This window comes from Physeter macrocephalus, chromosome 2 (genome assembly GCF_002837175.3).
Source record: "Physeter macrocephalus isolate SW-GA chromosome 2, ASM283717v5, whole genome shotgun sequence".
In the NCBI taxonomy this organism is placed as follows: Eukaryota; Metazoa; Chordata; class Mammalia; order Artiodactyla; family Physeteridae; genus Physeter; species Physeter macrocephalus.
Genome location: NC_041215.1, coordinates 20,039,745 through 20,053,721, shown reverse-complemented (window position 1 = coordinate 20,053,721; position 13,977 = coordinate 20,039,745). Strand labels below are relative to the sequence as shown.

Below are 13,977 nucleotides of genomic sequence, written 5' to 3'. Positions count from 1 at the left end.
AGAAGAGGGCCCGTATGAGTTCCCTGTGGCTGCTGTGAAAAATGACCACCAACTTTGTGCCTTAACACTGCAGAAGTTCATATTCTTATAGTTCTGAAGGTCAGAGTCTGAAAGGGGTCTCAATGGGCTAAAATCAAGGTGTCGGTGGCACTGTGCTCCTTCCGGAGGGTCCAGGGTGAGAATCCATTTCCTTGCTTTTTCCAGCTTCAAGGAGCCACCGCATTCCTTGGTTCATGGTCCCTTCTTCCATCTTCAAAGCCAGCAGCGCAGCATCTCGTATCTCTCTCCGACTACGGCCTCTGCTTCTATCATCACATCTCTTCCTCTGACCCTCCTGCCTCCCTCTTATAAGAACTTGTGGTGACATGGGGCACACCTGGATAATCCAGCCTCACTTCCTGATCTCAAGGCTTAATCGTATCTGCAAAGTCCCTTTTACTATATAAGGTAACATATTCACAGGTTCCGGGGATAACCTCTGGGTTACCCCCAGCTCAAATGCCACCTTCTGTTTTTCTCTTCTTGTTTATGTGTCTTTCAAAGAACTCAGAGCAGAGTGGGGGAAACAGCTGCCTAAAAAAAAAAATCTACTGATGTGGAATCTAGAAAAATGGTACAAATTAACTTATTTGCAAAGCAGAAATAGAGACACAGACGTAGAGAACAAACTTATGGATACCAAAGGGGGAAGGGGGGTGTGAGAGGAATATACACTATTGATACTATGTATAAAATGGATAACTAATGAGAACCTACTGTATAGCACAGGGAACTCTACTCAGAGCTCTGTGGTGACCTGAATGGGAAGGAAATCTAAAAAAGAGGGGATATATGTATACGTATAGCTGATTCACATTGCTGTACAGCAGAAACTAACACAACATTGTAAAGCAACTATACTCCAATGAAAATTAAAGAAAAAAATCTATTGAAATACCACGTGGTAGGTGGTTTATTCTGGAAGCAGAGAGAATCAGCCTGAGTGTTCAGGAAACATCATGAAGATGCAGGATGTGTAGGATGGTCTTGCGGGGGATGCCTTTGATATCTGTCAGACCTGGCTTTCAATCCCAGCTCCACCAGAGTTACGTGGTCTTAGGGAAATTGTATAACCTCTTTGAATCTCAGTGAAGTATGCTAAACCATACAGGCTTGTCAGCATGTGACCAATTTGCCATTTCATATAGTTTGACTTAAAATTGTTCCCTTGCCCGGACTGCAATGTTCAATTTGCCATCTTGTGTAGCTTATCCTGGCATTTGGCGATTTTCAATTTGCAACACTGCAGTTTTCAACTTGCCGTTTCACAGACCTCAACCTACAACCCACCTGATAGATTTGCTGTCACGTTTGCATAAAACAAGGTTTGTAGAGTGGTCAGCTGCTATGGGTTTAATTGTCTCCCCCCAAAATTCACAGGTTGACGTTCTAACCCCCAGGACCTCAGAATGTGATGGTATTTGGAAATAGTTTGTTGCAGACGTAATTAGTTAGGATGAGGTCATATTGGACCAAGGGATCCCTAATCCAATATGACTGCTTCCATACAAAAAAGGGGAAATTTGGACACAGATACAGAGGAGACTGCTATGTGAAGATGAAAGCAGATATCAGGGTGATGCTTCAACAAGTCCAGGGACACCAAAGATCGCCAGCAAACCACCAGAAGCTGGCAGAGGACCATAGAACAGAGTCTCTCTCACAGCCCTCAAAAGGAACCAGTCTTACTGATACTTTGGTCTTGGACCTCTGGCCTCCAGGATGGTGAGACAATAAATTTCTGTTTTTTAAGTCATCTAGTTTGTTGTTCTTTGTTATGAGCGCCCTAGCTAACTCATAGACCAGCACATGGAAAGCTCTCTATACAAAGTAGCCATCATTTCAGTTATTAGGAGATGGCTCCACTGAGGGTTTTTATTTTTAATTGTAGTGAAACCCACACAATACAAAATTTACCATTTTAACCATTTTAAGTGTACAGTTCAGAGGTGTTAAGTACATTCACACTGTTGTGCAATCATCCTCGTCTTCCATCTCCAGAACTTTTGCATCTTCCCGAACAGAAACTCTGTCTCCATTAAACACTAACTCCCCCTCCCCCTCCCCCAGCCCCTGACCCCACCATCCTACTTTCTGTCCCTATGGATTTGACTCCTCTAGGGACCTCCTATGAGTGGAATGACACAGTATTTTGTGATTGGCTTATTTCACTCAGCATAGTGTCCTCAAGGTCCATCCATGTAGCAGGTGTCAAAATTTCTTTCCTTTTTCAACTTGAATAATATTCTATTGTATGTATATATTACATTTTGTTTATCCATTCACCAATTGATGGACACTCTGGCTGCTTCCACCTCTTGGCTATTGTGAATAAATAGTGCTGCTATGAACATGGTTGTAGAAGTATCTCTTTGAGTTCCTGCTTTCAATTTGGTCAGGTGGATACCCAGAAGTGGGATAGCCGTATCCTACTCTTAATTTTTTTGAGGTGTCTCCGTACTTTTTTCCAGAGTGGCTGTATCAATTCATATTTCCACCAACGGTGCACAAGGATTCCCTTTGCACCACATCCTTGCCAATATTTGCTATCTCTTGTCTTTTTGATGATAGCCATTCTAACAGGTGTGAGGGGATATCTCATTGTGGTTTTTTTTTCTTCTTCCAGTTTTCTTGAGATATAATTGACATGCAGCACTGTAAAAACTTAAGGTGTACAGCATAATGACTTGACTTACATACACCATGAAGTGATTATCACCATAAATTTAGCAGACATCCATCATTTCCTATAGGTACAAATTTAAAAAAATAGAAAAAATATTTTTTGGTATGAGAACTCAGAATTTACTTTCTTAACAACTATCATATAGAACATACAGCAGTGTTAACTATATTTATCATGTTTTACATTACATCCTTAGTATTTATTTATCTCATAACTGGAAGTTTGTACCTTTTGACTGCCTTCATCCAGTTCCTGCTCTCCTCTCCCCCCCACAATCTCTGGTAGCCACAAATCTGATCTCTTTTTCTATGAGTTTGTTTGTGAAGTATAGTTGATCTACAACACTGTCTTAGTTCCTGGTACACAACATGGTGATTCAATATTTCTATATATTCAAAGTGATCACCACTATAAGTCTAGTTATGACATGTCACCATACAAAAATATTACATAGTTATGACTATATTCTCCACACTGTATTTCATAACCATGACTCACTTATTTTGCAACTGGAAATTTGTACCTGTTAATCTCCCTCACCAAATTTCTTTCCTTCCTCCACCTTACTCCCCTCTGGCAACCACCTTTTTGCTCTCTGTACCTACAACTCTGTTTATGTTCTGTTCTGTTTGTTTATTTGTTTTGTTTTTTAGGTTCCACATGTAAGTGAAATCACACAGTATTTGCCTTTCTCTGTCTGACTTATTTCACTTAGCATAATACCTTCTAGGTCTATCCATGTTATCGCAAATGGCAAGGTTTGATTCTTTTTTTCATGGCTGAGTAATATTCTGTCTATCTATCTGTCTATCTATCTATCTATCATCTATCTATCACATCTTCTTTATCCATTTATCTATTTTTGGGCACTTAGGTTGTTTCTATATCTTGGCTATTGTAAATAATGCTGCAATGAACATATGGGTGCATATATCTTTTCTAATTAGTGTTTTTAAATCTTTGGATAAATACCCAGGAGAGGAATTGCTGGATCATATGGTAGTCCTATTTTTAATTTTTTGAGGACTCTCCATACTGTTTTCCATAGCAGCTGCACCAATTTACATTCCCACCAACAGTGTACTAGGGTTTCATTTCTCCACATCATCACCGACACTTGTTATTTGTTGTCTTTTTGATAATAGCCATCTGACAGGTGTGATCATTGTGGTTTTGATTTATATTTTCCTGATGATTAGTGATGTTGAGCACCTTTTCATGTACCTGTGGGCCATTTGTATGTCTTCTTTGGAAAAATGTCTATTCAGTCTCTCTGCCCATTTTTAAAATTGGATTCTTTTTTTCTTCTTCTTTCTTCTTTTTTTTTTTTTTTTTTGCTGTTGAGTTGTATGAGTTCTTTATACATTTTCTGTATCAATCCATTGTCAGATATATAGTTTGCAAATATTTTCTCCCATTCCCTAGGATGCCTTTTCATTTTGTTGATGGTTTCTTTTGCTGTGCAGAAGCTTTTTAGTTTGATATAGTCCCACTTGTTTATTTTTGCTTTTGTTGCCTTTGCTTTTGATGTCAAATCCAAAAAAATCATTGCCAAGACCAATGTTAAGGAATTTACCATTATGTTCAGGTCTTTAATCCATTTTGAGTTTATTTTTGTGTATGGTGTAAGATAGGGATCCAGTTTCATTCTTCTACATGTGACTGTCCAGCTTTCCCAGAACTATTTATTGAAGAGGCTATCCTTTCCCCATTGTATATTCTTAGCTACTTTTTCATAAATTAATTGATCATATATGTATATATTTATTTCTGGTCTCTCTATGTGTCTGTTTTTATGCCAATACTGTGCTGTTTTGACTATTATAACTTTGTAATATAGTTTGAAATCAGGAACTATGGTGCCTGCAGCTTTGTTTTCTTTCCTAAGATTGCTTTGGCTAATTGGGGTCTTTTGTGACTCCATACAATTTTGGGATTACTTTTCTATTTCTGTGAAAAGCACCATTGAAATTTTGGTAGGGATTGCATTGAACCTATAGATTGCTTTGAGTAATATAGACATTTTGCCAATATTAATTCTTCCAATCCATGACCATGATATATCTTTCCATCTGTTTGTGTCCTCTTCAATTTCATCAATGTCTTGTAGTTTTCAGTGCACTGATCTTCCACCTCTTAGATTAAATTTTTGAATTATAAATGGGATTGTTTCCTTAATTTCTCTTTCTGATAGTTCACTGTTAATGCATAGAAATGGAACTGATTTTTGTATATTGATTTTGTATCTTGCAACTTTACTGAATTTATTAATTCTAACAGTTTTTTTGTGTGGAATATTTAGGGTTTTCTATATATAAAATCACATCATCTACAAATAGAGACAGTTTTTCTTCTTTCTTCCTGATTTGGATGCCTTTATTTATTTTTCTGCCTAATTGCTCTGGCTAGGACCTCCAGTACTATGTTGAATAAAAATGGTGAGAGTGGGCATCCTTGTCTTGCTCCTGATATGACAAGAAAAGCTTTCAGCTTTTCACCATTGAATGTGATGTTAACTGTGGTCTTGTCATATATGGCCGTTTTTATCTTGAGGTACTTTCTCTCTATACCCAGTTTGTTGAAAGTTTTATCATGAATGAATGTTGAATTTTGTGAAATGATTTTCCTGCATCTATTGAGATGATCATATGGTTTTTAGCCTTCATTTTGTTAATGTGGTGTAGTACACTGATTATTTGCATATGTTGAACCATTCTTGCATCCCTGGAATAAATCCCACTTGATCATGGTGTATGATCCTTTACATGTATTGTTGAATTTGGTTTGCTAATATTTTGTTCCTTCTTAACCCAAAGGAAAACCAAGATGGCAGTTTTAATAATTCAAGATGATTAAATCTTGAATAATCAAAGTCAGGATAAGGTCCTAGGATCAGACATTCATTGGTTAGGTAGTTGCCATGGTGATGGGAGGAGAGTAGGGAAATGATTGATACCTTTTACCCCATTAAGTTGCATAAGCTGATGACAATTTCCAAAGAACTTCCAACTACAAGGTCTCTGCCTCCTACTGGGGAAGAGAAGTTACTCTAAGATCTCCGAGGATTTTGTGATCAGGAAAGGGGTGGGTGTGAGGTTGGTTTCTGGTGGCTATAGCAGAGGGAATAAAGGAGTGATTGTTTTGAAGGACAGAAGGAAGAAAACAAATAAATGCGGGAAGGAAGAGGTTGGGAGAAGTTTGGCAATATCTGAGAAACCAGAGCTCTGTAAGCCCAGGTAGTTTTTTAAAAATTAAATTAATTAAGTAAATTATTTTGCAGGGAGATGTTGGGGAGGGGGGACTGTGAAAATGCCAGGATAGAGATGAGGTCTCAGCCTGTGCGTTTCAAGCCAGGTAAAGTGAGAATAATTTTGAGCAGTGTGGAATTTTGGAGAGTGTTGGATCAGGAAATCCACAAGCCATTAAAGAAGAAACAGATATTTACATCCAAGGATGTAAAAATAAAGAGAATGCACAGCAAAAAAAAAAAAAAAAAATCATAGGCAACGTCAAACGTTAAAAGACAAACTGAGAAGGTATTTGCAACTCATATTACAGATAAAGGGCTAAATTCTTTAACATATAAAAACTTTGTATAAAACAGAAAGCACAAGGTTGATGACTCAGTTAAGAAAAACGGGGCAAGGAGTGCACACATTGCAAAACTATTTGGTGGTTTCTCAAAAAATATATATATATATATATTTCACATTATTTCATATTCTTTTCCATTATGGTTTATTACCAGATATTGAATATAGTTATGCGAATGCATTAATGCCACTTTAACAGGGTTAATTTTATTTTATGTGAATTTTACCTCAATTTAAAAAAAAGAGTGTCTACACATGATTTTACAGAAAAGAAAATACAAATGATTCAAATGACACTGAAGTATGGGGGCAGGGTATAGGCTTCCCTTTTATTAGAAATAAGACAAATGAAAAGCTTCTTTTCACATCCCACAGAGCAGCCATGTTCACATGGTGCATATTAAAAATCTAAATTGGTTCAACACCCGTGGAGGCCAATTTGTTAATAAATATCAAAATTATAAACACACCCTCTTGGACCCAGCCATTCCACTTCTAGGAATTTATCCTACAGATATAGGTGCGAAATGACCTAAGTATTGTAGAAGAAAAAGAAAGGTATCAGACGTGCAAAGGAAGAAATAAAATTGTTTTTATTTTTAGAAGAGTTTAAAAAAAATACTTTAACCAAAAACTGTTGGATCTAATAAACAGATTCTGTAAAGTAAAACAAAGAAACAAACAAAAAAAACAGCACGACCCCCCCAAATCAATATAGAAACATCAATTATGTTTCTGTGCATTAACAATGCAATCTCACGGTGGTCCAGTGGTTAAGACTCTGTCCTTCAGATGCCCTTCAGGTGGGTGTGCGTTAATTCCCTGCCTGGGGAACTAAGATCCTACGTGCCCCATGGTGTGGCCAAAAAAAAAAAAAAAAAAAAAAAAAAAAGAAAAAATAATGAAAACGTTTAAAAAAAGCCAATGCATTCTCAGGAAGAGAACTACAACCTTTGGATACAATACAATGTATCCAAAATAATAAAATACTTACGAATAAATTGATGATAAAACAGAGAAAAAAATCTCTCCCAACAAATCTGGGCCAGGAAGTGCAATGGTCAAGGGCACACCCACTGAATCCCAAAAAAAGTCTCATCAGCGTTTCTGGAGGGCAGCAGAGGCAGAGTAAGGTTGGTGCAGAGAATGTCCCCGTGGGCTAAGAACGTTAGGCGCTGGGAGGCGACGGAGCAGCTGTGGTGAAAGTTGAGGCGTAGCAGGCTGATGCTGTGGGCTGTGGGGAAGCAGATGGCCACGGTCAGGGTGGCGCTATGGGGCTTGGCGGTCCATGTGGAGGAGGAGCAGTTGGCTAAGGTCACCTGGATGTGCAGCCTATAAATACCATCACGTTGGATACGCAGCTGCCCGTTGTCCAGCTCTGGCCCATGCACGAAGGAGCGGCCCAGGGCTGGGCTTCCCTGCCAGCGCAGCCTGGGGTCCAGCCGCGATCCTGAGAGGGTTGTGGGAGAAGGGATGGAAGGATGGAGGTTTAGGGAAACTGAGTGCTACAGAGGGAATGCCCCAAACTCCCAAGTTGAAACCTAACCCCCAAGGGAATGGTATTAGAAGGTGGGGCATTGGGAAGTGATTAGATCATGAAGGTGGAGCCCTTATAAAAGAGACCCCATATCCACTGATGGATGAATGGAGAAAGAAGATGTGATATCTATCTATCTATACACATACACACACACATATATGTATACATATACGTATGTATGGATTGTGTGTGTATATATATACACACACCATACACACACATATATAAAATGGATAAAGATGTGATATTATATATATTATTGTATACAATATATGTGATATTATACATATATATATATATATATATAATTCAACCATAAAAAAAGAAGGAAATTCTGCCACTTGTGACAACATGGGTGGACCTAGGGGTAAGTCAGACAGAGAAAGACAAATACTGTATGACTTCCCTTATACGTGCAATCTAAAACAAAACCAAACCCAAACTCATAGATACAGAGAACAGACTGGTGGTTGCCACAGGTGGGAGCTGGGGTGGGCAAAATAGGTGAAGTTGGTCGAAAGGTGAAACTTATAAAATAAGTTATAAACTAAGTCCTGGCGGTGTAATGTGCAGCACGGTGGCTAGAGTTAATGATACTGTCTTGTATATTTGAAAGTTGCTCAGAGAGAAGATTTTACAAGTTCCCATGGCAAGAAAAAAAAATTGTAACTATGTTAGCTAGACACTGTGGTGATCGTTTTGTAATATATACAAATAGAGAATCATGTTGTACGCCGGAAACTAATACAACGTTGTATGTCAACTATAGCTCAATTTAAAAAGAGAAAGAGGGACTTCCCTGGCGGGCCCAGTGGTTAAGACTCCGTGCTTCCAATGCAGGGGTACGGGTTCCATCCCTGGCTGGGGAGCTAAGATCCCGCATGCCCCGCGGGGCGGGGTGGGGTGACGTGGGGTGGCCAAAGAAGAGAAAAAAAAAAAAAAAAAGAAAGGGGGCTGGGGAGAGAAAGAGAAGAGCCCGGAGAGCTCTCTCCCTCCGTTTCCGCCACGTGAAGACCCAGCAAAAAAGATGAGAAGATGGCTGGCTGGGGACTTCCCTGGTGGCCCAGTGGTTAAGACTCCATGTTCCCAACGCATGGGGCGTGGGTTCCATCCCTAAGTCGGGGGAGCTAAAATCCCACATGCCTCGCGGCTAAAGAACAGAAGGAAGATTGTAAAAAAAATCAATAAAGACGTTAAAAATGGTCCACATCAAAAAAACAAAAACTTAAAAAAAAAAAAGAAGATGGTTGGCTGTTTATGAACCAGGAAGCGGGCTCTCACCAGACACCAGATCTGCCGGTGCCTTGACCTTGGACCTCCCAGCCTCCAGAACCATGAGAAAGAAATGTCTTGTTTATAAGCCACCTGGTCTGTCATTCTGTCATAGCAGCCCGAACAGAAAGCACCCAGAGAAAAAAGACGAATAGCGTTTCCCTCCGTTACAAAATGGAATGAACACACACCCAGCCCTCTGGGGATGAGCAGGGCAGAGGCCCAAAGAGGAAAAGGGTTAGAGAGAGGCCGGGAGACGACTGCCAAATGGCACCCGCCCTCACGTTCCTTCGCGTCCTTGCTCTAGAGCGCCCCTTCTCAGGGCCGCCTTCCCCGATGGCCGCATCTTCGAGGGCAAAGCCAACGCTGGCCTGCCCGATCCCCCTCCCTTACTTAATATTCCTCCCAGAAGTACCAGATGCGTGTTTTACTCTCTTGGCATGCTGCATATTTTCCTTGTTTATTTATGTATTGTCTGATCCCCTTGGTAGAAGGGAAGCACCGACAGGGCAGGGGTTCTGTGGGCTCTCGGGGCACCCAGAACAGGGCTTGCTTCACAGTAGCCGCTTATAGTGTTTGTGGCCTCAATGAGGGCAGGTTAGTGATGGCTATTAGCTTGGTTTCGTTGGTTTGGGATCTCCCAAGGGAGAAAACAAAAGGCTGAGGAAGGAAGTAGGCACTCAACAGAACGTCGCCGTATCTCCCTCTCTTTCTTTCTTTTTCTCATCCTTTCTCAATTTCTCTTTCTCTCTCTCCCTCCCCCCACCCTCCTTCTTTTCTCTCTCTTTTCTCCAACACACATATGCATCTGGTTTTACCTGTGTGATTCAGCTGCAGCTCCGCTAAGTCCCACTGGAAGAAAAGAAAAGAGGGCTGAACGCCTAAGCACCAGAGGTCTGGAGGGCTCCGGAGGGAAGAGCTCTCTTTTCTCGACCCATCCTTCTATCCACCCATCATCCCACCGGACTGAGATGGGACCTTTGTGAAGAACTCTTAAAGAGGAAGTAGGTTTGAACTAGCCGTGGGCATGAAGAGAAGACCTTCTGAAGAACTTCTTAGTTTCCAGGATATAACACAGGGCGCCTCGGCACACCCACCTCTCTCCCCTGCAAAGCTCTCCCACCCCCGTAATGCAGCTCCCAAAGCCGGACCCTGTGGTGGGTGTCCAGGGTTCCTCCTCTCCCTGGAGGTCCCGGAACCGCCCCTTCCCAGCTTCGAGAAGCCCCCAGCAGCCTCTGAGTCAGCCTGCTGGGGGAACACCAAAGACGAGTCATTTTCCAGGCCCCCATAGGGTACGTATCTTTCTCAGATGCATCCTCCACCCTGGGATCTCCACCCGGGATTTACCTCCTGGGGTCGGCAGAACTGACTATCCTGAGCCGGAGACCCCCGGGGGCAGCCTTGCCCCCGCCTCCCCTCCCTGCTCTGGGCTCTCTCGCTCTGTTCTTTTCCACCAGATCTTTCTCCCTGGCAGTGGTTGCTTCTATTGTTCGGCCATGCCGCGCGCTATGTGGGCTATTAATTACCCAGACCAGGGATCGAGCCCCCCGCCCACCCTGCGTTGGAAGCGACGGGTGTTAACCACTGGACGGCCAGGGAAGTCCCCCTGGCAGATTTTTATTCATCTCATTCTGATCTTTTTTTTTTTTTTTTTTTTTGGTCGCGAGTCTGTTAGTCTGCAGTCTAGCTCACCATAGCTCTGCCCTGAGCTGATTCTTTCCTCAGTTGCTTACCTGCCCTCGGCGCTGCACCCCCTCTCCAGGGCCCGGCCCCAGCTGGAGGTCGCCATGCTCCTGAGCTTGCAGAAGGCAGATGTACGTCTGTCTGTCTCATCCTCCCTTCTGGACTTACCCCAGTTGAATCCAGCTGCTGCTTTCGGGTGAGGCGCACACTGCAGACGAGGCAGCCTATCACCAGGCCAAGGAGAAGCGTCAACAAAGCCACCCACCAGATGGACACCCAGGGCCGGTGGGGCACCTGGCAGCCCGAGGCCTCCTCTGCCATCGTGACCCTCTGCAACTACTTCATCAGCTGTGTGGCAGGGGGGAGGGTGTGTAGAAAGCAGGCAGGAAGAGGGAAGGAACCTCAGCTCTCATGCAGCTATGGGGCCCTCTCTGCCTGCCTGAACCTGCCAGGGACCAACCATGCCCCACCCTGGGGATGTCCGGCAAAGGGAGGGACCAGACTCAGTTCTACAGTGCAGGGAATTCCCCTCCAGCTTCTGCCCGTCCCCAGTCTGCAGACTAGGTGAGCCAGGGTGCCCCTCAATTTTTCTATTTGACTTCCCACTCTCCCCTTCCTGGTACTCATTCAACAAACCTTCACTGAACATCCACTATGGACCAGAGGCTCTGCTGGGCCTCAGGGCTACAGCCACAGCACCCAGGGATGGAGGAGGGGTCCCCAAATATCCATGTGTTCCTCTCCATCTTCCCAGCCTCCCTGACACCCCCGTGGTGGGACCACCCCTGATGCGGTCCCATGACTGACCTGCCTAATAGGAAGAGAGTAGAAGCTGAACAAGGGTCACTTCCATGGTCTGACCTTGTAAACATGCCACACTGCCTTTCAATTCTGTTGCCCTGTGGTCTTGGAGGACACCCGTTCTTGATGACTGTAGTGGCTTGAATATGTCACCCCCAAATTCATGTCCACCCAGAACTTCAGCACGTGACCTCATCTGGCAACAGGGTCTTTGCAGAAGTAAGGATGAGGGTGGACCCTACATCCCATGATGTCTTCATAGGAAAAGGAGAGGACACACAGAGACATAGAGGAAAGTTGGAGGTAGACATCGGAGTGATGCAAAATACACCAAAGAACCCCAAGGATTGCCGGCAAACCTCAGAAGCCAGAAAGAGGCAAAGAAGGAATCTCCCCTAAAGCCTTTGAAAGGAGCGCAGCCCTTCGGACACCTTGATTTCAGATCTCTGGCCTCCAGAACGGTGAAAGAGTAAATTTCTGTTGTTTCAAGCCACTAGTGGGTGGTGCTCTGTTATGGCAGCCTCAGGAAACGAGTAACAACGGCGTAGCTACAAGACGAAGAGACACTACCTGGGCTTTGTAGGGTTGGGACAGTACTTTGTTAGTATCAGTGAATCAAACCACTCACTAGTAGCACAGAAGCTGTCACAGACTGTATATGCCAAGTGCACGTGGCTGTGGTCTAAGAAGCTTTACTTGTAGATACTGAGACTTGAAAGTTTCATTCCAGAGTGAGGAGTTACAGTGGCCTGGCCTGGGCTAGGAGTGGGGTGGGGGAGAGAAGAAGGAGGTGAATAGGGACTAGATGTCAGAGCTGGAGCCAGCAGCGTTTGCTGATGTGGGAGGGCAGGTAGAAGAAAGAGGAGAGAAAAAAGTGTCCAGAATTCCAGGGATCCAGGTGATCGTATACTCCCTGAGACCCCCAACTACAAAAATTTCCTTTATGAAAACCCTAGGATTCCACGCCTGGGGGTTTAGCCAGCAGCACCCTCAAAGGGACATTAAGCTCTCCTGGGCCTGGGGCTGTGATCCTCGGAACTGTCCCCGACCTTCTTTCATACTGTGTGAAACCCCCGCTGGGTTCTAAAGTCTAGCTCTGCTGGCTAACTCCATCTGCAAGACCTTCCAATCCCTGTCTGTCATGGTCCCCACTCCGGACCTTTGATGGTTCTTTGCAGCCCACCTGGTGTCCTTTTCCTACCTCCATCTAGCTGAAAGCCATTCATAGTCAAAAATAATTGCTACTGAGCATGGTTAAGTGTGTAGAATCTGGAGTTTCTCAACACACCTGGATTCCAATCTCTGGAATGTCACATTTTAGCCTTTGGGAAACTCACACCCCCATCAGCTTAAGTTCAACGTTTCCATCTGTAAAACGGGCTGTGAAATACAACAAACTGGTGAATATAACATAAAAGAAGCAGAGTCACAGATAGAACAAACTGGTGGTTACCAGTGTGTGTGCGGAAAATATAGGAGTGGGGGAGTGAGAGGTTCAAACTACTGGCTGTAAGACAGATTCAAGGATGTACCGTACAACACAGGGAACGTAGCTGATATTTTGTAATAACTGCAAATGGAAAGCAACCTTTAACAATTGTATTAAAATAAAAATATTAAATAATAATAAAATGGGCCGTGATGAGATTTTAAGGAGAGACACATGCAAGGCCCTTAGCATAGCACAGACACACAGCAAGTGGCCAATAAAGGCTAGCTTTTAATGTTGCTATTTCCCCCCAGGAAATGCTCATTAGAACAACGGGAATGGATACAAGCAGACAATTCACAAAGAAGTTCAGGTGGCTGATCAACACAGAAAGAGGACGCCAGCCCTCTTGGCAATAAAATGCAAATTCCCTCACTTTCACAAGGGAGGTTAAAAGATGGCTAAACCCAAAGTAAATTCCAGCTGGATCACAGATTTAAGTGAAAGAAAAAGAAAACAAACAAACAAAAAAACCAAAAAAGAAGCCATGAAAGTGAAACGGAGCAGGGCCCTGTGGTCCTTCCTCCCCACGTCCTCCGCCTGCCTTTTGTCTGTAGAAAAATTTCAGCCAAAGAATAAGTTTAATCAGAGAGGGGAGAATGCAGAAACAAAGGAAAACAGTCCAACAAGACTAAATAATAATAGTTTAGTCATTAAGCAAAGTCAAGGACCTTTAGTTCCTTCTCGAGGGCTCTAGATAATATTCTGAGCCCTATCCTGTGAGCTGTCTTGTAGATACTGAAACCTCCACCAGGTGGAAGAAGTTAACTACACGATGACCAGGATGTAGCCATGACATAAGTTGCCACAATTCCTGAGAATTGGCCTTAAGGAAATGGGAACAAACCCACCCTGGAACTGAATGAAGACTTGA

General features: G+C 43.0%; 1 protein-coding gene across 1 annotated transcript; it reads right to left on the bottom strand.

Annotated features, from left to right (window-relative positions):
- Positions 1–7,379: 7,379 nt before the first annotated feature.
- CD70 (CD70 molecule) lies at positions 7,380–11,462 on the bottom strand. The gene is given in 5 exon segments (XM_007109392.2): positions 7,380–7,768; positions 9,949–9,982; positions 10,982–11,191; positions 11,194–11,244; positions 11,247–11,462. Coding segments are annotated over 5 exon segments (900 nt in total).
- Between the last annotated feature and the right edge of the window lie 2,515 nt (positions 11,463–13,977).